Below are 27,982 nucleotides of genomic sequence, written 5' to 3' on the forward strand. Positions count from 1 at the left end.
CTTAAAATGTTTATTGTAGAAAATAATCTGTTAACCTCCGACAAAACAAGCAGCACTCTTGATTTTTATCAGTACAAAGGAGAAAATTAGTACAGAGCAAAACTCAAGGCCAATCATGTAACACCTGTATAGCAGCAGTTTCTCACTACAGATTTAGGACATGAAAGCACGAACACTGCCTCTGATGACAGCTCTGCAGATGGGGCAGTGACGCAGGCTGGCAGCGCAATCACCACACACCACCAGATGACCACAGGGGATGAAGACGATGGACACCAGCTTGTCCATGCACACCTTACAGGTCCTCTCCTCCTGCAGCTGCCTCAGCAGCTCCTCTGGACTGGGGTCCTTCACTGCTCGACAAACCACACAGAGAGAAAAAAAAAAACCACATGAACACATACATGGCCAGAGTATATGTACAAGCTGACTGTTGTGTCTGAAGCTTGAATGCTGCAGGATAGAGCAATCATATGGCAGCGGTTCAATGCTGTAATTGATTATGAAAAGCATTACAAGTACAACAGTAGCTGTTTTTCCTGCTAGTCATGGAGATGTTGACCTCTGACCTTTCTCTCTGACGGGTGTTTGTGTCCTCACGTTTCCAGCACTGGAGCCCTGCCTCGTCTCTGTATCTGAAGCACACAAGCATGAAAAAAGACAGTCAAGGCACATTATGAACTCAAACATCCATTGTGACATATCAACATGCAAACAAATGGAAGTTAAAGTAAAATTATGTTTTAGATTGTCAGAAAACGACAGATGATACTTGAAAAGTATCAAAAGTACTGGTTCTACGAAAGAAATGGACCTTGACTGGCATTTTGTGATTCATTACATAATAGATGGAGCTAGTTTTCACCACTTGATAGAGATAGGTGGTTAAGTCCAGTGGTTCCCAGTTGAGGGGTAGAGCCTCCTCTGATGGGTCACAACATAAATCTGAGGGGTAATGAGATGATTAATGGGGAAAGCAGAAGAAAAAACAAAGTTCTGCTTCAAAACCTTTCTCTAATCTGTTCCTCGCTGCGCCTCCAACAGTGATTAGAATGAAATTTAAGAAATTTAGAGGGTACATGTTTGAGAATCTGAAATGTGACAAGGGGCTCCAACTAGACATGTATTTTATAGGCTTACTATATGTAAAATATTAATCTGAAAAGTAACCAGTAACTATAACTATAACTGTAGAGGCAAAAAGTATCAGGAAATTGAAATGCTCAAGTAAAGTACAAGTACCTTACAACTGTACTTAAATGCAGTACTTGAGTAAAAAAATAAAAAACTTTGTTAACTTTCAAACGTTGGCTGTTACCTCTGCTCTGCGGGCCCCTCCGTCTGTCCTCCTCCTCTGCCTGCAGTACATCAGTGACCAGGTCAGATACAGAAGTGTAGTGCTGGCCTGTCAAAAGATACTTGGTCTGGACCAGACTCTCCACCAGATTGGCCTCAAAGCCCATCTGAAGCACAGTCTGCACCACAGGAGAAAGCATGGCCGAGGATGCGCCCAGACCTCCGACCACATCTGGGAGATGAGAGGAAGGGTGAGGTGAGGAAGACTAGTGACCAGCCACTGGACATTTGGTTCAATTTAGCACCACATACTATACAATCCACTAGATAAGTGGGAAAATAAATGACAAATTGTGCAGCTTGCCTTTATCTGCCGATACATTAACATTTCAAACCACGGACCTCTTCTGTATACTTGCTGAAATGGATTCTAATTGTGATGCCTTCATTGTATGGAATAATTGCCTTCTCATGACTACCCTGCAACCATGAGCAACAGTCAAATGGTTTCCATAGCGCTCCCTAATTACTGCAACCCGAGAGCAAACATTAGCTCAGGTAATTGAACATCCAGTTATTTCATTTTCAGCATCCTTGCAAAAAAAAAGTAATGAACCTACTGAGTGTGTTCAGAGTCTCATTTGGGGTTTTAAGTAGCGCTTGTGTGCCATGTCTGCTTTTATACTTCAAATCCATGTTTCTACCAAGGTGGAACTCCCAGGATGATCTAAGAATAATTCAATCAACCGGATGCAGCCTTTCTTTTCTCCATTTCCACCACCTGCAGTGCAACTCAAAATGTTTGCTCTACCTTTCCCCTTTTGTGTGAACAAGCAGGAGTGGATGTTGACACTTTGATGATTTGCATCAAAGCAGAAGGCTGCTATCTTTTTTATCCCGATCTACACAGCAGACATGAAGGTTTTTTTTTTATGTGTTTGGTACATATCTTTCATTCTCTGATTTTTTAGAATTTTATATGACTTACCATTTCTGGAGCTGATATCTCTGCCTGTGGAGGTCTGTGAGCCACCCTTCAAAAGTAATCATATTTCAAATTCACAATGAAAGTCATGAATGATTTAAATGCAGGAATGGCAAACTGTCATTTATTAATGCGGAATTATTCTTATGTCTGCAGTATGACAAATAGGTTTTATCCAGATAAGAGGGGTAAAGGTTCTCACCACAGTCTCACCCAGATGGAAATGAGTATCTTGTATGTTGCTGATGTACTCCTGCCCTCTCGATTGGATTAAAAACTCACACCTGAGAAATACAAACATGCTATTTTATAATTTAATGAAGCATGAATGCAGAACAGTTTCACTTGCGAGTGCAAAACAAAATAAATAAATTAATAAAATAGGCAAATTATGTGTTCAACAGTTGTCTTTGTATGTGCCAGTGACAGGTCCTGCTGTTACCGTGGAAACCACTTGGCATGTTCCTGCCACGGGTCGTCTCCTGGCTCCCAGTTTCTCAGCCCTCCATCACAGTAGAAGCATTTGACATTGTCGCCGTGACCTGTCAGGATGAACGAGATCACTGAGAGAAGAAGCTAATGACGCGGCTGGACAAAGAAAAGATCCTTACACTCCATTTCTGTCCTAAATCAACAAAAAACATGTCTAAAACAAAACTTGTCTATATGTCTGATTTTACAAGGACTCAATCTCATACACAAACTATATAACAAAGGTAAATCAATAATTTGCTTTGGTCACTGTAGGGTTACTTTATCTGATTGCAAGACTTTGTATAGGTTTTCATGATATTGTGTCCACACGCTGTGTATTGCCTAAAGCTGTGAACCCTACTTCTTTAGCAGCCCCAGCTTTGTCCAGGTTGTTCTGTCCACAACATCATGACTCAGCAGGACAATTGTACTATTAACTCTCTCACAAAGAGAGGTCGCTCTAGCAGTGACTGGGTCAGTGCTGAATATTTCACTGAAATATACTCATGGATACTCAAATGTTGCTCATAAAATATTAAAGAAAGCAGATGTTTAGGATATAAATGTTACTAGTGAGACAGTGAGCACCTGTGTAGAAAAATCCTGCTCTGGCGAGAACATCTGGCTGGACTGAGGCCTCAGTTGGCCAGTTGTGGAAAGTGGTGAGCCGGGAATCCTCTGCCTCCATCTCTGGGTAGACCGCTTGTCCAGCTGTCCCCTGATCATCCATAGTCATCCTCTGGAGTTGACTCAATAATTGGCCATCCACGGAGTCCGAGGATCCAACTTGGAGAGGAATATTTCCCACAGCTCGACCCAGTATGAAACTGCAAGTGGGGAAATGCCTCTTGTGCTCTGCGGCTGGGCTGTCCCCGTGCACCCAACATCTTAAAATCCCTCCACAGCAGAAACACTGGACTTTATCCCCGGGGCCAAGAAAGAAGAAGCCTGCTTTGGCCAGATCTCCAGATGTGATAGGTGCATCTGCTGGCCAGCTCTGAAAAGTTCGAAGTCTCTCCCCTTCTCTTCGCATCTGAGGCTCCTCGAGAATGTGCAGCATAGTACTCCTGTCATCCATCATTCTGTGGCATGTAGGTTTTCCTTTCTCTTTCTGTCTTGTGCCAGTCATCCCTTTTGCGGTCCATAGTGGAGCGCGCACTGAAGGTGAGTGCAGCACACCGACTGAAATAATATGATCAGCTGTGGGGGCCTGCACATTGGCCTACAGGAGACTGCTTTCCAGAAAAGCCACTAAATGCCAGAATGTATGCTCATTGACGCTTGAATGAATGACAGCCTGAACATGCCATGTTACTCTGCCTCTTAGGGAAAAAGGCCCACCATGTAAATAGTTTTAGAAGCATACTATAGCCTAACAACTAATCTGGACTATTAAAGGGATATCACACAGATATTAAAACATAGTAGCAAGAACAGAATAAGCCCACAACTGAATAACAGAAAACCATTTTAACCTATGATTCCTTATGGGAATACGCTGAGTACTGTGGTGTTTTTCCATGAGGGGTTTTCTGGATTTCAACAAATGTTCACAGACTCATATAGAAAAAGAAAACTTGACCTTTCAAAGTATTAGAAGCTCAAGAGTGGCTCTTTATCCTGTTTTTTCCTAATCGCATTGACACTGACCTTTTTCTCTGGTGAGTGTTTGTGTCTTCAAGGGCCTACAGGATTTCTTTTCCCTCTGCACTTGAATTTGTAAGATTAACAGTGAAGATAAGTCTCAACAACAAACTCAACAAACACATAAAATAAGCAGCTGTGTGGTCTTTACTCTCCTTGAAAATATAACGCAGAACTTAGTGGCTCAGGGTGCGGGTCAGTGAGCTGTGATGAGGTTGCAGGCAGTATCAGAGAAAGCAAAGGCAAAACAAAATCTACAGAAGATAGGAAATAAAATTGTCTGCTTAAATTACAGTGTCACAGTTATACGTGATAATACATCTTGTCATAGATAAGACCATTAAACGTGCTACTGTGAATATCAATAGCTATATAACTTTCGATGTTCACTTACACATTGTACACAGTAAGTTAAGAATTTGACCTTTGGCAGAGTTTAGGTGATTGTGGATGTATTGTTGCTACCTCCTGGTGGTGAAACAGAGAAATACTACTGTAATTTATTGCAGGTCATAACCTAACCTGCTCATGTTAAATTGCTAGTCATACTCAAATTATAACCGTGACATCAGTTATTTTCTTGCTATAAGTTTCAGCCTGGTATGAACCACATGCGCACATGGATGGCAGTGAGGAATTTACACATGGTTGTCATAACAGTCAGCTTTACAAATCCTATATAAAATAGTCTATATCTATATTTTCTGTGTATCTAAGTGGAGTCACCGGCCAAAAAGACAAGATGCAGTTTACTGCAACTACATAAGAGATTTGACTGATGCCATAAGCATCAAGCTTTGCAAAATGTAAGTTCACTGTGGACTTATTGTGCCAAATGTAATTTTTGCAATCCAGTAAGTCTCACATGAGCACTGTGCTGAACTAAAATGTATTAGATCTAAGAGGCCCAGCAGAAAACCACACTAGTCTGCTGATAGCCCCCTGGCGCAGGTTATACCGTCAGAGAATGCAGAAAATAGCACCAATGCCAGTAAACTAAGACTGAAGTTCTTAACTTAAGTTCTTATCTATGCTTATGAGTCGAGTGCATTTGTTATTTAATTGTATGATCTAAATCACAGACATTAGCCACAGTCACTGTCTTTTTTAATGGAAATGATGCTTCAAAGTTTAGCCCCCACCCCCACCCCCCGCAGGGAACGACGTGAACTGCAGCGGCAGCTCAAAGCCCGGATGGAGCAGCCATTGGGGAAGTGTACAGAGCTTTAACGTAACTGAGGAGGGCTCTCTTTCTCTCTCTCTCTGTGGAATAAAAATTCAAAGTAAAGGGCGAGCGAGGATAGAAATATAATCAAGATACGAAAGGTCCAGTCGGCGACACGTAACATTAACTTGAAAACCTGTACCAGGAACCGGCTGCTTTCGGACACAGTATCCGAGGCGACAGACTTGAACTGTGGAAGTTGGGATACGTGCCCACAGCGGAAAATATACAGCTGAGCTAGCCACACGCTAAGCGGCACAATTAGCCACATAGCTAACTGTAACTGAGCTGTGAACTTGCTTTCAAATCACGGGGCTTGAAATCCAGTCACAAGCTCAGGCTCTGTGAGAATCCAGGGACTTGCTTAATGAATTATGTCTGCCACAAGCATTGACCCTCAGGTAGGAAGGACGATGTATCTCGCCTGTAGAGAGCTTGGAAGCTAGCTACCTGCTAACGTTAACGATGTACTGGGCTACGGCTATTCCTCGGAAGTGCTAGCTAGGGTTGGCCGGTGCATGCAGCTAGCAAGTTAGAAAGATACCGTGAAATGGTTAAATGTTTTTAATGGAGATTCAAGAAATATTAACCCAATCGCGTTAGACTGCAAACCGTTGTCAAATGCATTTTTGTGTGAAACTAAATGTTAGTACCTCCGTAGCAGAAAAACTCCCCTTATGGCTGAATACGTGAAACCTAAAGCTAACGATACAAGAATTACTGAGGCTGAAGCTAACTTACTCTGCGAAAGACAACTTTTAAAGCAATGTGTATGTATGATGTCTAGACTGCTGTAAATGTTTGCAGCCATTTGTGATAAACTATATTACAAGCTGTATTAAAGCCATTGGCGTTTAGAAAGCCATTTTAAAGGGGGCTACGTTAGTTAGCAAAGTTGTGCGTGATTTAACGCTAGCGTTAGCTGGTTGATAAACTAACAATAAGTTGCACACCATATTGTGTAATACACAAAATAAATGACGGTAATATCTGTAGCCAACTGTTAGTATATATAGCTTTCACCATAGAGTAATGTTAGCTAAATGTTATGCTTTGTCTCTTTTCAGGAAGTAGTCTTACATTGAGCTTATGAGCGATAAACAGACAACATTTGAGACTGTACTCAGTGCCAACCTATGTGTGAAATCTCAGACCGACTGAAAATAACCATGTCGTTCTTTTTTTCTTTTCATGGTTTAACCTGGAAGCAGAGATCAAAGGGACAAGCATCTAAAGGTGAGTCGCGGCATCACAGAAGACTGACTCAAGATAATTTGTTTGGACATCTAGTCTGGGCCTACTGCTATCCGACTAAGTACACTAGCCTTTCATGGAATGATATCTTGGCTCTGAAAACATTACTGCCACACTACACAATATATTCTGTATAGTGTATAATATGCTGGGTCTTGGCACATTGATATCATAAGCTTCAAAATCTTGTAATGTGGTTGAGTTAACTTTCTTTTATCACAGATAACAAGCCATATCTTTTCCTTTAACAATTAGGCTGACTGTATCATGAATATATAGCTACTGAAAGTGTCAAGTATGAATACTGAGCACAAACAATACTGGGCTGGGCCACCAGTGGTAAAAATGTGTGCAGAGACTTATTGAAGTATAACATCCACCATGTTATTAAAAAGGGCTGATGAATTTCAGAAACCTGTAGTCACTGTGGGAAACATTATATAACATTTTCAACACTGTGGCTTGTGGGGGAACATGTTTTTTTCTATTGCTTTGTTAATTGATACAGAGATATTGATACATTATAAGGACTTTGATTGATAGTATCCATGATGAGAATATGTACATGATACTTATGCAAGGTATGGACTGACATTTACATTTTTAGTTTGTAGTTATTTCCATCCAAATCTGCCTTTTGAGTATAACACACAAAGACACGTGTAGTCTTAAAAGGTGTCTTTTTAAAATATGTTTGTTCACAGAGAATGAAGTTTGTGGTTAGCTTGGATTCTAGTAGAAACCCATCTAATCACACTTCCATCATAATCCAGTTTGCTATTTAGGCAGTGTCTCGAGTCATTTTTTTTTTACCAAAACATGACTTGAGCACACTGCCTTTAGATGCATATTTTGGCAAAAGAATATAACTGTGTGGAACATGCATGACACTGTTTTGAGTGGTTTGAGAAGCTTCAGTGAATATTTTTATGCTTTGGTCCTCACAATGAATTTTGTAACTGCAGTATTTTTGTTATATGTTAATATGCCATTGATTTCAAGTTCCAGTTGTTTGGTCCAGAAATTGGCAAAAAAATGCCCATCAGTTTCTCAGACCCTGAGCTGATGTCTTGAAATGTCTTTTTTTGTCCATTCAAGAGTCCAGAACCCCAGATTATTCGATTTGCAATTGTATAAAACGAAGCAAAATGGGAAATCATTACATTAGGTGAATGGGAACAAACAATTTTGTGGCATTTTAGCTTTATGGATGACTCGTGATTAAGTGATTATCAAAATAGTTGCTGACTAATTTTCTGTCGCTCAACTAATTGATTAATTGACTAATCATTTCAGTTCCGTAGTGAATCCAAGCTGAGCACAGCCTGCTCTTTGTGTGAGCAACAAGCTGCAAACTTTTAAAGACACCATTAATTCCTACAGGTACTGAGTGGTTCATACTATCAGAAGCTGGGATTTGTAAGGGGTTGTTCTATTCTCACTCTTCTCTCAGTCCCACCACCAACCCCAGTATGATTTACTAGGAAGTCACTGTTGTCAGTTCCTCACTACCATTAGCACTGGCAACGGTGTTGTTATGGTCTTGTAATTGTATTTTTTTTATGATGTTCAAGTCATCTTTGATTTACTGCAGTGGATGGAGAAGGCGGAGTGACAGGCAGGTCTTGACTCACTCTGTACCTGCAGGTCTGGCTGGCAGCAGGCCACAGGCTGATTCACCCCAGGATACGGCTGTCTCCTGGGCCATGGGGCTGTCTTATGGCTCACTGATTTTTGATTGTTTTTTGGAAGACCACTTACAATAGGGACAGACAGATTTAAGTACTAAAATTGTGAGTTGATTTATATCATTTGATAGATAAGTATGAAACTAAACAAGTTAATCTCAGCATGAATTAATGTGATTAAAATATTTCATTGGTGTTAGGTTATCAGATGTTTATCCTTAAATCTATTGTGTGCTGCATTGGAAACTCTGTGTAACTTGATAACTTGCAATAAAGGGTAAATAAACTACTTGTTGCAATCTGTCCCGTAAAAACAAAACTCTGTCACCCCTATATTTAATTTTTCATGAATGTAATTTTGTTTTGTTGCAGTGCAAAATGGTTCACTACATCAGAAGGAGACTGTCCATGACAATGACTTTGAGCCATACCTCACTGGTCAATCAACTCAGGTAAAACTCAACCTCCATCTCTTGAAAATTATTAGGAAAATTGCAAATAATTAACAAATATTAATTAGGTACAAGTACAAATGGACCAGGACTATACAGTATGGTTCAAATGAATATCACATAATTTGTAAGGGTATTTGTTATTGATGTATGCCACAATAAGGTGTGCACAATCACGCACAAAATTAAACTGATGTTCTAATCCCTGACATGTGTCTGACTTAAATATTATACAAATTTGTAGAAGTATGACATGAGTTGATCATTTCAGTAGAACTGTATCATGACGAGATTAAGTAAAGGTAAATTATTCCCCTCTTGCATGATGGATATAAATTAGTTACTCACATTAAGTGACATTAGTAAACCATTAAAAAAAGATATTTAATATAAAACAGAGGTAGCAGAGTTTAATTTATAGAGAGGTTTTAAATTAATTTTGAGGCTCTGCTCACTTTTATTCATCCAGAACAACAGCTACCAGTCCATCACCGACCCCTACCTGTCCAGCTACTACGCCCCCTCCATTGGATTTCCTTACCCCCTTAGTGAGGCTCCATGGTCCACCGGTGGGGACCCCCCTATTCCATACCTCACCCCTTACGGACCCTTGAGTAATGGAGACCATCACTTCATGCATGAGTCAGTGTTTGGCCAGCCAGGGGGCCTGGGAAGCAGCATCTACCCCCACAGGTTTAACTTTTTTCCTGAAAATCCTGCCTTCTCTGCTTGGGGCACAAGTGGCTCCCAGGGCCAGCAGACTCAAAGTTCAGCCTATGGTGGCAGCTACAGCTATCCTCCCAGCTCCCTGGGGGGCACCCTGGTGCCTGATGGTCAGACGGGCTTTCACAGTGACACCCTCAACAAAGCCCCTGGTATGAACAGCCTGGAGCAGGGAATGGTTGGCTTGAAGATCGGAGGGGATGTCACTGGCCAGGGCTCAGGTGTCAAGGCTGTGGGATCTGTGATTGGTGGCCCGGCGGTGGCAGCCACGGGAAATGGAGCCACACCTATCGGCATGCCCCCACCCAAGCCCACCTCCTGGGCGGCCATTGCCAGCAAGCCTGCCAAACTGCAGCAGCTGAAAGCTAAGATAAAGCCAGGGATGCCCAATCCAGGGGGAGCTCTGCCCCCACCACCCATCAAACACAACATGAACATTGGGACCTGGGACAAGGGCCCAGTGACTAAAGTAGCCACAGCTCCACTGCAGCAGCAGCAGCAGCCTCTTGGCATGCCTCATGCCATGCCACCTCAAGCCCCCATGCAGCAAGGACCCATGCAGCCCCCTCCTCCCCAGTCTTTGGTGCAGCCCCAGATGCAACCAATGGCCTTACAGCCCCAACCTCCCCATCACCAGCACCAGCACCAACACCAGCACCAGCACCAGCACCATCAGCCACCACCTCAGCCCTACCAAAACCACACCCAGCCCCCACAACCCCAGAACCGTTGGGTTGCCCCACGCAACCGCAACCAAGGCTATGGGCAGGGTGGCCCTGGCCAAGACGGTAGTGGTGTGATGGGTGTGGTTGGTAGTGGGAACACTGGCCCCCAACTGTCTGCCAGCCAGGGACCTGGTGCAGAGTCCCACCCAGTGCTGGAGAAGCTGCGTGCCTCCCACAGCTACAATCCCAAGGACTTTGAATGGAACCTGAAGAACGGTCGTGTTTTCATCATTAAGAGCTACTCTGAGGATGATATCCATCGCTCCATCAAGTATTCGATCTGGTGCAGCACGGAGCACGGCAATAAGCGGCTGGACTCAGCTTTCCGGGCCATGAGTGGTAAAGGTCCTGTGTACCTGCTGTTCAGTGTCAATGGCAGTGGTCATTTCTGCGGCGTGGCAGAGATGCGTTCACCAGTGGACTATGGCACCAGTGCTGGTGTTTGGGCACAGGACAAGTGGAAGGGCAAATTTGATGTGGACTGGTTGTTTGTTAAGGACGTGCCTAATAGCCAGCTGCGCCACATCCGCCTGGAGAACAATGACAACAAGCCAGTGACCAACTCCCGCGACACCCAGGAGGTTCCTCTGGAGAAGGCCAAGCAGGTGCTCAAGATCATTGCCACCTACAAACACACCACCTCCATCTTTGATGACTTCTCCCATTACGAGAAGAGGCAGGAAGAAGAGGAGGAGGTGCGCAAGGTGGGTAAAGTCATCTCACTGTTACTTTACCATAAATATGTCTTTAGCATCTTTGACCAGAATAAGTTTATCCGAGCTTATCTTTTCTACGCTCACTCTCTCATTTGACTGGTTGACTGTTGATTTGTGCCTCATTTGTGAAAAACTAATTCTTGTTTTGTCTGTTTCCTCTCACTTGCTCCTTTTGACAGACTTTTGAACCTGCCCAGATACAGAACCGCTCTCGGTTGGATCAGGTAAAGAACTGTCATACTTTCTTGTTGGTGTAATAGACTTCTTCGGGAGTATTAAGGTTTTTTTCTGTCATTGATGACTGTTTTTGATTATGTTCAACCTGTAAAGATGAAATTTTAGATAATATAATAATATTTGATCACTGCTTTAAATAGATAAATGCAGGCCTCTGTTCATCAAAATCTCCTGCAGTTTACTGTGTTGTTATGTAATGTTTGTATGTCTGATGATATTTTTTTTGCTCTGTTTTTTCAAACAGGAGCGCCAAAACAGGAATAAACAATAGAGGACATTTATCCTTGGCTTGATCAACAGTTACACTAGGACTTTTGATTTAAGAGACAGAAGAATATAAAAATGCAACCAAGCCCTTCATTTTTTTCTATTTAATCCTGGTGAATCTCTGCCATTGTTGAGACTTGTGCTTTTTTTGCCCCATATACCACCCACTTCTTGTGCAGGGATAACAAGCTGATTTAATGTATTACCTAGCCACCACCACACTCTTTAGTTCAGGTTTTTTTTTTTAAGTATTTTTCTTCCCGTTCCATCTTGTACTCTTCTCTCACCAGACTGGTTTTCTCTCTCCTGCCCCCAAGTCCTCCTCTTTCCAATTGAATCAGGGTTTGACTGCACCATGGAGAAAAAAATCTGCCACTTTATATTTCAGTACAATCAGGAACGGATGTGTCCTGCCCCTATTTGTCCATTTGGGGGCAACATTGCCATGCTTCAGAGTTTTAACTGTGCCAACAGGGTTGGAGGATCCCAAAGGCAATGTTGGACTTGGAACTGTGCGATAATAAAACTTCAATGGTTTATCTATTTTTCATTCAGATCGACAAAATCTCTATTTTTTGGCTTACTACTGACAATTTTCATTTCAGAAATCTGTTTTCTGGAGCCTTAACTTTTTTTTTCTAATTATTGGTGACTTCTCAAAAGAACTGCTCAAACAGTGACACTGCTGGAGAAATCAGGGATAGTGTGAAGTCACACGGGACTCGAGACATTTCAGAGGAGGAATTGCAAAGGCCTCTGGGAAAGAAATAACGGATGTGTCCTCCACAACCAGAACTCTCACCATTTAAATCAAAAATTGTACTATTGACATCATTCACACCCCTCTGCTTTGCTTTCTTTTGATGTTTGTCTTGAAGGGGTCTTTTGTATGTTTCATCAGGAGATTCTGCTTGTGTACGCAACCCAGTCTGAGAGAACTGTCGCATCCACCATTTTAAATTGTTTTATAGTCAATTCAGAATGAATTGTTGCTTGTGCATTTTTGTTCCACAAAATGGGGGGAGGGTTCACATATTTGTCCATTCACCATCATTCTGTCTTAATCCTCTGTTTTTGTTTTTTTCCTTTAATTTGGTTTTGCTAAGTCTATCATGTTGGTCGTAATGCTAAGCTTTAACGTAGGAGCCTATATATTCATGGAGAAAGCCTAAAAATGTATAACCTAAAAATTAATGTAACTGATTTACTATCGAGTAAGAAAAAAATAAGAATGAAATGTGGTTTCTGTGTGTTTTTTGGTTGTTGTTGCAAAAAATAGTTTGTTCTAGACTGAATCCATTGATTATGATACAGTAAAGTACTTTCAGGTATGTTCATGGGAAAAAAAAGATTGGTTATTAAAAGAACAAAGTCACTAATAGATGTGTGTGCCATGCATGGCAAGCTGCAATATAGTTAAGTCTGCTGGAAATGTTGAACTATTATCCATCCTGCAGCTTCTCTGTGAGGTGAGAGTGGTGATGTTGATTAGTCCTTTAAAGGACAGTGTCCCCCTGTTGTCGTGTCAGTGGTTTCAGGGCATTCAAAGCCAGAATGCAGTTTATTTGTTAATGAGGGTTTGAGATCAGCAGGTTCTCTCTTGATTAGTTTGAGATTGTGACTTCAGTATTTTGTGGATTGCGAGGTTACCATGTTGCAGAGAGGAATGCTGCTAATAGACATGGCTGTCTCTTTCATATTAAGGTGACTTTTCTCATTCTGACTTATTTTGTTTTATTTCTGTACAAGTTTAAATTTGATGTAGCTTCATGGTAACCAAATCAAATATTCAGATCCCAATTCACAATTTTCTGTTTGAAATATTTCAGTTGAAAAAGATGATATTGACACTTGTACCTGTTTAGGTAATGTGGCCTGGACTCATGAAGCTGTTTGGTCTTTTCAGAGTATGTTAGACTGTGTATGTGCTATATGATCTATCTTGATTCTGTCAGGACTTTATCCCCTTTATAATGTTGAGATGACAGAAGTACTGCACTTTGTTTGGGTCACTTGAGTGTGAGTATGAACCGTATGCTTCACAACCGTATTTCGAGATGTGTGAAGCTACATTGTATGTTTTTTCTTTTGATTTTTTTTCTTTTTTTTTTTTTTTTTTAACCTGGCCAGTGTATCCCCCTGTTATGTAGAGACCAGACCTCCAAGAGGATCCTTTCTTCTCCATCTCTTCTCCTTTTTACCTGCACTAATCAATAGCTAGGTTGATCCAAGCAATACGGTGAACGCCCTTCACATGTTTGCCTTCGCCTTCACCGACACCGCTCTCTCCATCCAGCGTCAGAGTCAGGGGGAGGTGAGAAGCTAAAGGATGCCACCGATGTCGCAGCCACAGCCGTCTTTGCCTCAGGAAGCATGAGCTAGTTGTGATTATAGTACAGGGCTTACATGCACGTTAATGACAACTGTCGGAAGATGTTTGCTGCAATAGACGGATGTCAGGCTAGCCATCAAAGTATATGTATCAACACTACAAAAGGATTAATGACATGAAATATTAAATAAACATTGATTATCTTATAGACCACAGTTGTAGTGGGCATAACATGTTCAAAAGAGCTATCTTGGTTTTTCTTTATAGAAGAAATCAAGCCTTAATAAACTGTCCATTCAGAAATTACTTTGTCTTGATCTCATGAATTCTCCAGTAAATAAACAGCCACCTATAGTGACCTTATCCAAAGAGAGGAAGCTCTGTAGGGCAGCCCCAGTGCTTAAATGTCACTGAACGGTTTTCCAGGCTGGAATTGTTTCTGTCCGTTGTCTTATTTCATCATGCTGCTACAGTCTCTGTAAATGCTGTTTTCAAATCAGGCCTCAGTTTCCACAGGCTCAGGTCGTCCACAACAGAATTTGAGCACACAAATGGGAGTCCTGCAGCTTTGGATAAAAGTTTGCAATATTAAAAATTTATGAAATCAATACATAATTTGACATTTCAGCGTCTAATCTGAATATAAAAACAGAAGCCTTAGTGTTTAAATCCATGTACATGTTTCCCAAAACTTTTTTTGATAATACATTTCTTCAGCCTGAGATGACCTGAATAGGTTTACAATAAAATATATTTGTTCCACAGTTGTCAAAAGATTTTCTTGTCTTTTCTTGACAGGAGCTCTCCATGGTGCTGATTTCCTGATCTGGCAGAACTGCTGGTGGGATGTTGCAGTCACATAATCAAGTAAACAACACTGTCTTGAGTAAAACAGTGTAAGTGATCTTACATGAAATGTAGATTGAGAGTTTATTTAATTTTAGATATATATGATTGTTAAATATAACATTTTATGCTGCACAAGGATCTTCACATCAGTAGGGCCGCTCTCTACTACAAATGTACCTCACTAGATTGTGAAAATGTCATAAAGAAATTATTTTAAATTCTCCATTTAAAAAAAAAAAAATTAGCAGATGTTAGTCTGTAAATGCAGCTTGCGTTATGAAAAAACTAGCACATCTAGCATGTACAATTCCTCATGAAATAATCACAAGAACAAGCAGAAAAATCAGTGCAGCTCAGGCTTTATTTGTTGTCACGTCATTACAAAGTATGCATTCAACTGAGACGTAAAATATACAATATCACATTCAGGCTCTCTTCTCTGTATAAAATTATTGATGTGGAACGGTGCAATGGTGTGTAGCATTATTACAGAATATTACTGACACACAGATCCACAATGAGATTATTTATTTGGCCTCATGCTCAAACAGTATGATATATATATATACACACACACACACACATATGTATGTATGTATGTATGTATGTATGTATGTGTATACACACACACACATATACATATGTATATATGTGTATATATATATGTGTGTGTGTGTGTGTGTTTTATGGTATTTATATCCATATAGTGGTTGCAAATATGGGAGTTTTCAAGAACCTGAATGTTCTACTTACATGAAAGGTACCGACATTGAACCTGTGATGCACAGTATGTGAGAGAAAGAAACTTTTGCCAGATTTCCCTGTTTGTGGTTAAGTTGATCATATATGTTTCATTGTAAATATAATGTTTATTCAAAAATAACGTGTTGAACACCTTGTAACTAAAACCACATTCCTGTAGAATTTAAATTAGCTGCAAGAATATATCCAGTGGGGTGTGAGCCTAATAGACAATGTAGTAATCAGGAAGAAATTCTGCTTCAGTGATGACATGTTTGAAGCTATTGTAAAATGAAATTCTATAAAGCTGCTCTAAAGACTAACTGTTTTTATCTGAGTTTATCTTAGAGTTGTCTTTAGTATGAATTCCTACAGCCTGTAGTGGGTTACTGCTTCAACGATGCATTGTCAGAAGATCGCCGGTAGGTGGCGTTGAATCACTCATACTGCTATATCTCCATCCCACTAAACTCTGCAGCCGTCGTCAGTTTGTATTCCCTCAGAGCTCCTCAGGCTCTGCTGTGGGCCCGAGCTGTGAGCCACACACTGAAGGTGTGGTGGACTGGACCTGGAGCCTATATATCATAGTCCAATTTCAGCTGAAGCTGACAGAGCCTTAGTGATGGCCTGTATAACATTTTATATAATATGGAGTGCAGCAGATTGTAGAGTCTGGTACCACCTCCTACAGATAAGGCTTAAGAGCGGTGGATGTGTCCATTAGCAGACACACACGGGTTGGTTGTTTAATTTCTAGGCTGCAGGCTGTGGCCGGTGCGTCACAAGCATTCGCTTATGTTTTAAATCGTGCCTATTGGTTTAGACTAGGCTACATTTTGAAACTAAATTTTGACTTCTTTTCACATTTTATATTTAGGTCAACTCTCCCACTTTTGAATGTAGGCTACTGACCTCATGCCTGGCGAAGACATAAAAATGGCGCAATTGAAAATGAAGTAAGCCGTTTATCCTAAATGAAAAATAAAGTTAAGATGCAGTAACGAAAAGGCCACCATAAATTCAATGTTTCCCCAACATGTTTAAGTCAAAGCCAGAGGGAGGCCATTGACCTCACTTGGCGAAAGTCCAACTGTTTTCGTAAACCTGCGTCGTTTTCTGCGTGTTGCGTTTGACATTTCAGAGCAACTCGGACCACACAGACGTTTCAAACCGATGTTTTTGAACAAAGACGTGAAATAAAAGCTAAGTGGCGGTAACCTAATTTAATGCTATAATAGCCTATTAAAGTACGCATTGCGCCCACCCAGTCAAAGCAACACACACACACACACACACACACGGCCACGCATTCACACACACGGGCACGCATTCACACGCTTGCGCTTGAGCAGGCGCGCACGCACGCGCAGTTGAGTGACAGTACAGCAGTCAGCTTCATCCTGCTGCTGTGGTTGGCAGCCAGGCCCTGTTTCTGTCTCTGTAACGTTAAGGGTCAAAGTAGCGAACTGAAGCCTGAGGCCCGATGAAATGATGAAGAGATAAAAAAAAAAAAAAAAGTGAAGCATGATGCTGTGTAGATTCCTCTCTTGGCATTCACCGCGTGCCTTAATTGTATGGACATTAAATCAAGGTCCGCTGTGAACACGCAGAGTGACAACCCTTCAAGAAGTCGCCTTCTCACCCTGCTGACGAGCCGGCAGCCTCTCACCCTGTCTGACTTCCACACGCTCAAACCTCCAGCATCTGCCGCCAAGGAGGATGCAAGACTGCATGACTGCGATTTAAGTAGCTACAGTTCCCGTTTCCGTGCGCGCGCTCGGGCATACACACATGCACACACAAACACACGTACACAAATCTAAAGCCGATTTTGCAACACAATCCCGCGCACACGCGCGCGCACGTAGACACTCAAATCTAAAGCCGATTTATAGCCTACACCAGCAATAATGCGCGCGGCCACATTCTTCTGCGCCTCTTTGGATTCCACGCAAAGAAATATTGATATCACTGCGCCACAGCTCGGCTTTAAAGCCCATCAGCATACAGCCCATAATAATAAGCAAAGCTTGCACCTGATAAACCTTGTTATTAGCATAGCATTTGCACACACTTCAGATTCTGTGGATGTGCGTCTTTACGCATCTCTTAGCAGGTTACCTCGCACAGAATGACAGATGAAGCTACACAGGCTCTCGCTTTGTCCTTCCGCAAAAAACACTCAAATTACAACATTATAGCCTGACCCCAAAAACACAAAGAAAAACAGAAGAAAGCAACGAAGGTAGCACATCACAAGGCTATTTGTTTGAAGCCATACATCCCACTGCGAAGAGTACTGTATGTTCCATTTAACTTGGCTTGAATGCAGCTCCCCGACTTGTCCACGATCAACGCCCTCGGACAAAACGCGCGATGCCTCCTCTCTCCTCTCATGCAGCTGATAAACTACAGATGACTATCTTTATATTGGACTTTTTTCAACAGTGTTGAAAACAGCAGGTCGCTCTACTACGCGCCACACAGCACTCTAGCATATCCCTAAAGCTGGTGGTGTCGGGAGGCTGAATTTCACGTGTTTGAGGTGGAGAAAAAAAAATGGCTTCTTCGTCTTCAGAAAGGTCCTCTCTCCACCAAGAGTCAGTCGGTCCCCTTCGGTTCGTGTCTTTTAATCTGACCCATTTCAGGCACAATCCAGCCCTGGATGCATGCCCCCTCTCTCGTTCTCCTCTCTCTCTTTCGGGCTGTGTGATCCACTGTCTCCCGGATTAGAGCGCCCCTCTCTTCCCATCCTAGACAATTGCGAGTCTCTGCTGATTGGGCTTCAGCGCAAAAGGATTACATGGGCGCACAATGACGTCATGGCCCGGGGCCCAAGTCAACCCCCCCCCCCACCGCCTCCCCACACAACCACCCTCACCTCCCCCCATTAAAACCAAATCCTCATCAGCCCCAAATGTCCTTGAAACCACCGGCCTGACTTTCTGCAGCGCGTCATGCATGCATGCGTCGGGCAGCGTACTGTTTAGTCTCATGGAGAATAGCTGGAGCCAACACTTAGTATTTACTAACAAATGCAATGTAGCCTGCACGCAGAAGAATCCAAAATAACGTGGCAGTTCCCCTGTCGCTAGTGGGCACCTGGACACCCAACACCTTGCAGGTTTCACCCAGACAGGTGCACGTCCAGCGGCCTCACTGCTCCCTCGCACCAATGTTGCAGACTTGTGTGCATAGAAATGATGTAAGACTCCATTGTGATTTGCACTTTGTGATCACTGTGAGTCAAACCTGATTTACAAAAGGCAGCGGATGAAGTTTTTCTCACGTCCAAAAACCCAACGCACCGCCTGTTGGCCTCTATTATACCGAAGATATAATGGTAGTCAAAGGGTGGATGAATTCTACTTTGCAAATTAAACACTGGTTTTCAGATTACCTTGCAGTAAATGTATTAACCTTTCACCACATTCCTGGCTCTAAAAGGCCCATACGAGCATGCCATTCTTTTCCTTTTAGGACAACGCGTTTAATGCAACATCCACATAGAGCCGTATCCTTGCCAACTCTGCAACACAGTCCTGTGACCTGTTATCCCAGATGGTCAGGACTAATAACACATGATGCAGCAGTGTGCATCCCTTTATATTTTGCATAGACGGTACAGATAGAAAGATACGTATTTATATGTCGTGCATAGATATAGGCTACACTGTATTGGATACTATTCGCCACTGCTGGAGGAAATTTTCTATAGCATAACTGAATATGTGATAAATGACTGTACAGATAGTGGCCTAGTACCGCTGTGGGCTCTGAGTTTGGCCTGAAAAGGATTTTGTTAGAGATGTTGACTTCCAAGGTTCTCTGCCATGTTGGTGTTGTGACTTGTATTAGGCCCTAATATTTCTCAGCTCATCTAAATGCACGCCTGCCTTTCTTTCAGAAATGTACAAAGCAGATTATTTGCTTGTTGCTTCCATGTCCATGTTTCCGGATTCAAGTTTGTATTTCAAAAAGAATTCAAAATATTCTTCATCATTTCATGGTGTGTCCACTAAGAGGCTTGGTCTCTGTTTTTTTTGTAGGGTAGGCTTATTTATTAATTTATTTAAGTCGACCCAAAAGCGTGGTCCCGTAGCCTGCAGCTCAGAAACTATATTTTTCAAATTGTTTTTTTTTTTTCCTTGAAGGAGTAACTGTTATCAGCACTGCCGCAGATCTACGTGTATCAATACAATGCATTTAAACGCCTTTCCAATATCAAATCCTACAGGAACATATTGATTTCTGTCCCGGAAGAAAATGTCATTGGATTTTCAAATGTTTCTCCCTCCTTCTGCAGCTTGTGTCTACCTCCCACTGTTGGCTGAACAAAGGGACAGAGAGGAGGAACCGTCAGCGGTGTATAGGATGAATCCGCTGCCCTTTACTCTCATAACGGAGCCTATAGAATCGCAAATGGGGTCTTTTTTCAAACAAATGCAATTATTAACTATTTTAACAGGCGTGCCTATTGTCTCATCTCAGCCTCCGTTGCAATCTACATCTCAAAACGAGCTTCCCGCATTTACATTAATGCAAGTCAATTGACTAATGCAGGTCATTTGTTAGGCCTATAGGTCTATTGGCTCCCCGTTGCAGAAAATGAGAAAATATAATAACCCCGCCTGCACAGCGGCGGCCTGCTACAGGAGAAGCGTCCTCTGTCCACATAGAGCCTATACTGATAAATCCACGACGACCTGGACTCACAATCCTTTGTTCAGTGTCTTACTCTCTTCGTTGCGGGTATCCTCCAGCTATGCGCCATACCGTGGCTCTATCGCATCTTCTCTCCTTCTGTGCAGCCGCAGGCCTCCATCCGCGCCGAAAACGCACGCAAGTGCAGGAGCACACCGACTAACTTTAGTGCAAACAGCCTCCGTGTTTCTCCACATGCACGATGAAGCAAAGAGAGAGCGAGATTGTGAGTTGAATTGCAGGCGCTTTTTCTCCCCACATCTCTCCCTCTGCCGAGCTGAGCGGCCTCCACATCTTAAGCTGAATGAAGGGGGAGTTGTCCCTGTGCATTACAATGACATTCAGGCCCCATTCATTCAGCCACTGTCTAACGGTCTTTGGACAGCAAATGCAACCCCATCGGGGGGTCGCAGCCCCCTCATTACACCCCCAATCCCAACACGCAGCCCCCCACAATAGCCCCAACAAAAGAGAGAGGAGAGTCGGCCCCAGTTGTGCGAGCTGCTTTTGAGGTAGGCTGGGAAAATATTCCTGTGCATTTGAATTCATTAAGGAACGTGTGGAACGCGGTGGAGTTTAATGTTGAGTTGTCACCAAAAGCATTTCAAAATAAACGTGTATGCTGCTTTGAATTCCTCCCTGCTTGTGCCTCCTATGAGCTGCGGAGCCTCTCTGCTGCAGGTGAAGCCTGGATAGCCATTTCAAATAAAGTGTGCAATGTAACCAGCAAAACTTATTTCACTGCGCTCTGCGTGGAAAGGCCATAAATGCACCTCCTCAACCTTGCGAACTGCGGAGTTGGCGCAAACACGTGGAGAGGGAGGCTGCAGGACATCAAACAAGAATATGCACAACTGACGCACATGCCAGGGAAGTTGGGCAGTTCATTCTCTGCGCAAAATCACACCACAGATAGAAAGTAGAATTTAATTTAAAGCAATGCATTTGTAAACACTGCAGCATGTGCTTTAAAAAAAAAATTACACACAAAAACTTCGAAGCAATGGCTATAGCTCAAATAACAAATTTAAATATGTGTCATAAAAAAATGTGATTTAAAAAAAAAAACCTACATCTGTAACCTTGATGTTGCTCCGTTCACTTGTAAACACCATGCAAGCAAACAAACAGCTTATCGCTTTGTCTCATATCTATATATTCACCTGTTAGAAAATATTTTTAAAATATGGATCACCTTGGAACATAATCTACATAATAATAATAATAATAATAATAATAATAATAATAATAATAATAATAATAATAATAATAATAATGCGTTCTATATCGATGCCAGGTTGATATCGTGGACATTGTTGGAGAAATTGTCCCGGTGTGGAGAGCCAACTTTCCCAGGGAAATCATACCGATTTCCGAAATGCTGTTGAAGGCCCGAATAGGCACAGCTGGGCATCTGCTTATGGGCCTATTCATCAGGAGGAGGGAGAGGTCAGCGCTGCGGCCCGGTGGGCAGCTCCGCACCATAAGCTCGTTATGCAGATACACAGTTTATAGTTCAGAACCGGACTCTGCTCTAAGAAAGCAGAGAGACACTGAGTGTAAATAACTCACCTTCACCAGGTGATCGGAAACAAATAATTTATCATGTTTTGAAGATACTTATATGAGTTAGTTTGGCATCTTGTATTAATTTCCATACAAAGTTCTGTTATTATTTTCCTTTTCCCCTTTTTGTAAAATATTTGTGTTGCCTTTGCATTTCTTTTTTTCTTTCGTTCTCATTTTATTCAGCAATGCTCACAGTTTAACAGGCTGGAACATTTCAACTCAGGGAAGGGCTCCGGGAAAAAAAAAACCAAACAACAACAAAAAAAGGTGATGGTATAAGCTGTTCCTAAATGCAGGACATTTCGTTTAAAACAGTGACTGAAGTTTATCAAAGAGAAAAAGAAACGAATCTCCGGTGCATTTTTCCCCTAAACCTCCCACACTTTTATACTGGCACTGCTACTTGTTTTGAGAGGCATATAAAGAGGTGTAATTTTGCAAACATTTCTTAAGTGCAGAGAGCCAGAAGGACCCTCTAGTATTGTCCAGGGAGAGAAAGAGAAACACGTTGACAAAGGAATCCATTGTTCCTGGTGAACAATTCAAGGGGCCTAGTAAGCTGTCCTCTACGATCAGGCAGCCGGCCGCTGATTTGAATGCAAGGGGCCCCTCCAAGGAGAAATGGTAATATATGGCAAGATATAACAAACACCAGCCTATATCAAACCGTGCTATTACCAAGTCCTGTACACACACACACACACACACACACACACACACATACACACACACACACACACACACACACACACACACACACACACACACACACACACACACACACACACACACACACACAGTAGACAGACAACAGAGAGAGAAGTTGGAAGAAGAGTTAGAGGAAAACTTTACTGTACTTTGGATACAATGTGTTCCTCCTGCTCCAGACTTTATTTTTGAGAGGCACAGTAAAGCTAGTGTGGTCATCATGGTCACAGGTAAGCTAACATATTAATACAGATATACTACCTAAAAATCTAGTTTTAAAATTCTACCATGCATTTTATTTGTTCTCCTGGAAAATTAATTACATTATAGCCTAAATTAATATACATTATAGCCTTCTGGTAATAGGAAATATAATGAAATCTCATGAGAAGTGATTTAGGCTAAGCTAACACTGTACATTAGCCATAGCTTCATTGCTATACCAGGTGTTTTTTAATATTCATTATTTTTGAAATAGTTTTAACCCTCTAACATTTTTTGTGCAGTTAGAAATTCTAGAAGTAATTTATTTTATTTTATTTTATACTAATTGTAACAAGCTGCACTCAAGCAATACAACCCCAGTTATTGTACACACACATCAGTAAAGACATACCCACACCCAATTAGATACAATGCAAAAAAAAAAGCAAAGGCAGGTTTGTGTGTTATCTGGTCAGAGTTGTACTTCAACTTATTTTTGAGTGTTCGGGAGCAGAGAGACCAACAATCCCACATGTCACTGTTCATCATTTCACAATGAGAAAAATTACACTGCACGTGTGTTGAGAGATGCACTGTCACTTGTGTGTCTCAGAACAATGACTTGTACACACACACACACACACACACACATACACACACACACGCTGCCAGGTTGTAAACACAAAAAAGCTTGTTTCCTCAAATTATTATTTGATGCACTCTGCCTTTAGCAGTTCCTCATTTGGGATGTTTTATAGATGAATGAATTACATTTGTCCTTTGCTTTGTGGACTCCATATCAATAATGTTGAGCCACTTGACCAGTGAGGTGAGCATCACTACTAATGTGGAGGTCCTTGACTTTATCTGATAAATGTCATGAGCTGTTTGCATTGATCTGTGTGTGACGCAGCCAGTGGAAAATGGTCATTATCCTGTCTGTTTCTGTATGTTTATTGTACATTTGAATGGCTGCTGAATCTCAGATCCTCTATGAACTCTCCCCAAATGTGTGTGTGTGTGTGTGTGTATGTGTGTGTGTGTGTGTGTGTGTGTGTGTGTGTGTGTGTGTGTGTGTACATGCTTAAGTCTGCATCTGAATACATATGTGTGTGTGTGTATTAACTGATAAGATTTTGACGCCTTGAATCGATATCTGCTCGAATGAGCGATTATTTAAAGCTTTAAATTGGGCTGGTGCTGCTAACACCCCGCACAGATTGATATATAAGTGGTGCAAAATTCACTTCACTGTTGTATTTGGAGCGTATGTCTATCTCATCTTTCGTACATGCATTCTCTCAGTTCATACATGCTGTCATTAGCTTGTACATTATTGAAGCTGCTCCTCAGTCATGTACTCCAGCCTCTGCAGTCAGGAGGCTGGAGAGGAAACAGGACACACTGAATAACCAGGAGCATTAACTGCATAGATATTCATTACTGGCTGTTGTAAAACAAGTCAGATTCCAATGAGTGTAATACTGTGGCAGCAAAGACAGTTTTTTTTTTTTATTCCACAGAGACAGAGAGCAGAGGTGACACCACTGCTGAGGTGAGTTTTACACAAATCCTGCATGTCAGCCGTTCACATGAAAACAAAGGCACACGTTTAACCTCCCTTCAAAGCGTTGCTCTTACTGATGCTCATTCATGCCCAGCTGATGCTGTTCTATAAGTGCATGTGGAGCAGTACAAAGACACACAAGTCCTTCATTTTCTCTTTCTGCCTCTGTCACACACAAATACACACACACACACGTGCGCATAGAATGCAAACCTGCAACAATTCAATAAACTTATGCCCAGCTTTTCCAACATCTGCACACTGTGACTAAACCTGGCTTTCGTCTCATATTCACAGCACACTGCACCTCTGCGCCGTCAGTTAACCCCGCAATTAACCCGCACCTCAGCCAAACATCATTAGGGAGAGAGAGAGGAGGAGGAGAGAGAGGAAGATTGAGAAAGGCGAGAGACAGATAAATGGAGAGAGCGAGAAATGATGATCTTGTAACGCACAAGTGGGAAATTTCAACATGAAAAACTACAAATAACCAAAGAAAGTTTTATAATTCTATTTATAATTTTGCCTCATTTCATATTGTTCATGCACAATTTGTTTTTCACTTGTTTTATTTTGTAAATCTACTGGTGTGTGAATGTCTTCCTCTATTCTGTGTTTTTCTGGATATATGACATCACATATATCTTTATAAAAGATGGATTATGAATGATTAAGCTACACTAACCATATAGCATCACCCCCGTGACCTCTCCCATCCCCCACGCTTTTTTGCAGATTGAGTAGGCCCCAGTCAAGAGGTTTGGGCGTTGGAGCGTCAGAGGGGTTTTGCATACAGCTGTATTCAAGTCTGGGGCAAGTCGCCTGACGACAGGCGGATGGAGGAGTGTTTTGGAATACTGAAATATGTAACCAAATTTTCTATCATTAAGTACATATTTTTTTTATATATATATTTCGGTTTTATGGTCAAAATAACGGGAAGGTTAGATTTTGCTGTAACACTGAAAATCAGAGGGGTGGTCCTGAGTGAGATGGTGGAAGCTAAATGCTAAAGGAAGAGGGTGCTGACCTTTAATCATCTCTGTTGTGTGCTGCAGGAGTTGCCTCCAGACAAACAGAAGAATGGAGTCCAGGAGATGAAGGTGTTTATGGTAACTCAGGGCAAAGAATGTGGGGATGTACACAAAATGTAGTGAAGGATTTTATCCCAAGACACTTCTGCTCTATTCTGAAAATATACTTCAGGATAATCAGTGTTTTTTAAAGTCTGCTATACGTTTACACAGCCCAAAAAAATCACAGATATTACAGCAATATTTATAGTTAAAATTCATTGCTTATTTGATTTGCTTGAAACACTGTGTTTATAAAAATAAAATCTTCACTTCACAAGTGCATAACACAACCTATATTAAACATTTAACCTTTTTTTTTTTTAAACCTTTTTTCTTTATAAATTTTGCAATAAATCCCATAAACTTTGCTTAGTTTCATATATTAAAGAACTTTGTATGTTTAGATGAATACAGCTGCAGATAAGGTTGATGAGGTCGTACATTGAGGTTACGTTGCAGCCATTGTTTTCCTCCCTGTTGGGGCAGTCCGTATAGTGGTACAGTGTGGTACACATTGTGTCTAGTGGGCATGGGGGAACTGTTTAGTCCCCCATAAGGAGATTAGAGATGATTGGTTTTATTGACCGGCCTATGCTGCGGTTATCAGGGCGGCTCTCAGAGCACAGAGCCGCGCTTTTGTCTGGCCCTCATTGTTCTTCCCAGCCCGAGACCCTGCCGCTGATATGAATTTGATATGACAGTAAAGTGCCAATTATGTACATACATGCAAGGCCCTGCTCCCTTTCAGCTCTATGTGGAGTGAAAAGACAGGGAGGTGAGGAAGAGAGGGGAGGAGAGATAAGGCGAAGAAATATCTTGAAGGGTTAGCGAGCGGGTCTTGAGGATAATTTGCTGCAGGAATCTGGAGACTGTTATTTTCCTGATCCTTATATTGTCAATAAAATGCTACCACTGAGACACTGATGAGTGATAAGGAGGTTAGATGGGTGTGTTTTTCCACCAGCTAGCCTGTCATATTTTATCAGCATCAGCTGCATCTGTGATGGACTGATTATTTTCATCAATTCAAGGATTACTAGATCACAGAAAACATGGATATCAGACTGGTTTCATTTTAATGCAGCACAGATCAGATGATTTTATTTTACTTGTTAGATTTACTGATTATTCACTGTACCGTGCCTCCAATATTCCATTCAACCATGACAATAGCTCCATTTGAAACAGTATATCAACTTACTATAGATATGTCTGATCATAAATATAAATTAGGTATATTTGATTTCACATGCACTATATAGACTATAAAACATCATAAAATATACAGCTACTTGCTGTGCAATGATGTGGGAGTGTGCGTTTACATCTGCATTTTTTTTTGTGTGTGTGTGTGTCTGTGCTCTAACGTGTGTGTGTGTGTGGACTTGTCTCAGGCTAACATTTGAAATCAAAGTCGGAAATGGTGTGTAAGTCAATTTCTAATTCCCTTTTATTCCTCTCTTCCTTTTCTCCCCCTTTTATGTACTCGTTTTGGAAAAAAGGTGTTAAATCATCTAAATCATTCCCTGGCTATTATATCCAATTAATGCCTCCTCATGGTGTTTTATTGTGTTATAAACTGCTATTGCTTGTGGTTCAGTAGACAAACACAATGTGTTTCTGTGCTGCCTGCCACCGGGGCTGGCTGTGGCTGTGCTGGGGAGGGACAGAGGGGGACTTGGCCACTGCCCATGGGGGCCCTGGCCACTCTAAATCAGTTAGTTTTGGAGGAGATCCTAGTCGGCTTTTTAAGAGGGTCCATTATAGGCTTGTTAATGCCTCAGCCGAGGGGGAAACACTACTAACTGCACTCAATTCTCTATGCACTCAGTCTTCTTCTCACTCACTCACTCACTCACTCACTCACTCACTCACTCACTCACTCACTCACTCACTCATACAAGCACACACACCTACAAACGCATGCACGCACGCACACACACACACACACACACACACACACCCATATTGTTCTCCCTCTTGCTCTCCCAGTGCCGTGTGTTTCTCTTGAGATGTGTGAGCGACTGTGCGTTGTCTTCCTTGTGTATCCAGTGTGTTTTTCGTGCACACGACACACCCAGCTTCTGTCTCCTCTTCATGAATTTCATGGGTTTAGCCTTGACTGAAAGTAACATGATATCACAAAGTCTGCCCATTTCTTGCATTGATCTATGTGCTCTGGGTCTGAATGTGTTCTTTTGTGCACATGTGTGCAGCTATGGCTATGTTTGTGTGTATGTGTGTGTGTGTGTGTGTGTGTGTGTGGGCAGTGTGTAAAATGTGTTAAGCAGATTGAGGGTTTCTTTGAAGATGTATTTTGGAGCCTTGAGGGGGATTCAGGAGTGTGTTATTGCATATTTAGGACAGTGTGTGAGGGTCTTTTGAGAGAGTATGTGTGTGTGAAATTTTAATTCACACTATAAGTGTGAAGCTGCTTAGTTCATTTATCACTGAGAAGAGATACCCAGAGAGCTGTTTCAACTCCCAGTAGGTCCTCTGTCACACCAAACTCTGCAGGATCCTAACTAGCTGCAAAACAAAAAACT

The 27,982-nt window shown here is 41.8% G+C and overlaps 2 protein-coding genes across 3 annotated transcripts; one reads left to right on the forward strand and one right to left on the reverse strand.

Moving 5' to 3' along the window:
- Positions 1 to 49: 49 nt before the first annotated feature.
- birc7 (baculoviral IAP repeat containing 7) lies at positions 50 to 3,836 on the reverse strand. The gene is made up of 7 exons (XM_056385784.1): positions 3,344 to 3,836; positions 2,724 to 2,823; positions 2,484 to 2,565; positions 2,285 to 2,330; positions 1,319 to 1,528; positions 570 to 635; positions 50 to 353 (listed from the first exon to the last, which is right to left on the reverse strand). The coding sequence occupies exons 1-7, from the start codon at positions 3,834 to 3,836 to the stop codon at positions 154 to 156; spliced, it is 1,197 nt and encodes a 398-aa protein (XP_056241759.1). The 3' UTR covers positions 50 to 153.
- Positions 3,837 to 5,586: 1,750 nt separating this feature from the next.
- LOC130174732 (YTH domain-containing family protein 1-like) lies at positions 5,587 to 14,324 on the forward strand. Of its 2 annotated transcripts, none has more exons than XM_056384913.1 (6): positions 5,587 to 6,025; positions 6,833 to 6,860; positions 8,939 to 9,018; positions 9,488 to 11,170; positions 11,362 to 11,406; positions 11,664 to 14,324. In XM_056384913.1, the coding sequence occupies exons 1-6, from the start codon at positions 5,999 to 6,001 to the stop codon at positions 11,688 to 11,690; spliced, it is 1,890 nt and encodes a 629-aa protein (XP_056240888.1). In that variant the 5' UTR covers positions 5,587 to 5,998; the 3' UTR covers positions 11,691 to 14,324. The 2 variants fall into 2 exon arrangements, with proteins under 2 accessions (XP_056240888.1, XP_056240889.1); XM_056384914.1 differs by having other exon boundaries at positions 6,836 to 6,860.
- The last annotated feature ends 13,658 nt before the right edge of the window (positions 14,325 to 27,982 follow it).

The sequence above is a fragment of the Seriola aureovittata genome, chromosome 9 (assembly GCF_021018895.1).
Source record: "Seriola aureovittata isolate HTS-2021-v1 ecotype China chromosome 9, ASM2101889v1, whole genome shotgun sequence".
In the NCBI taxonomy this organism is placed as follows: Eukaryota; Metazoa; Chordata; class Actinopteri; order Carangiformes; family Carangidae; genus Seriola; species Seriola aureovittata.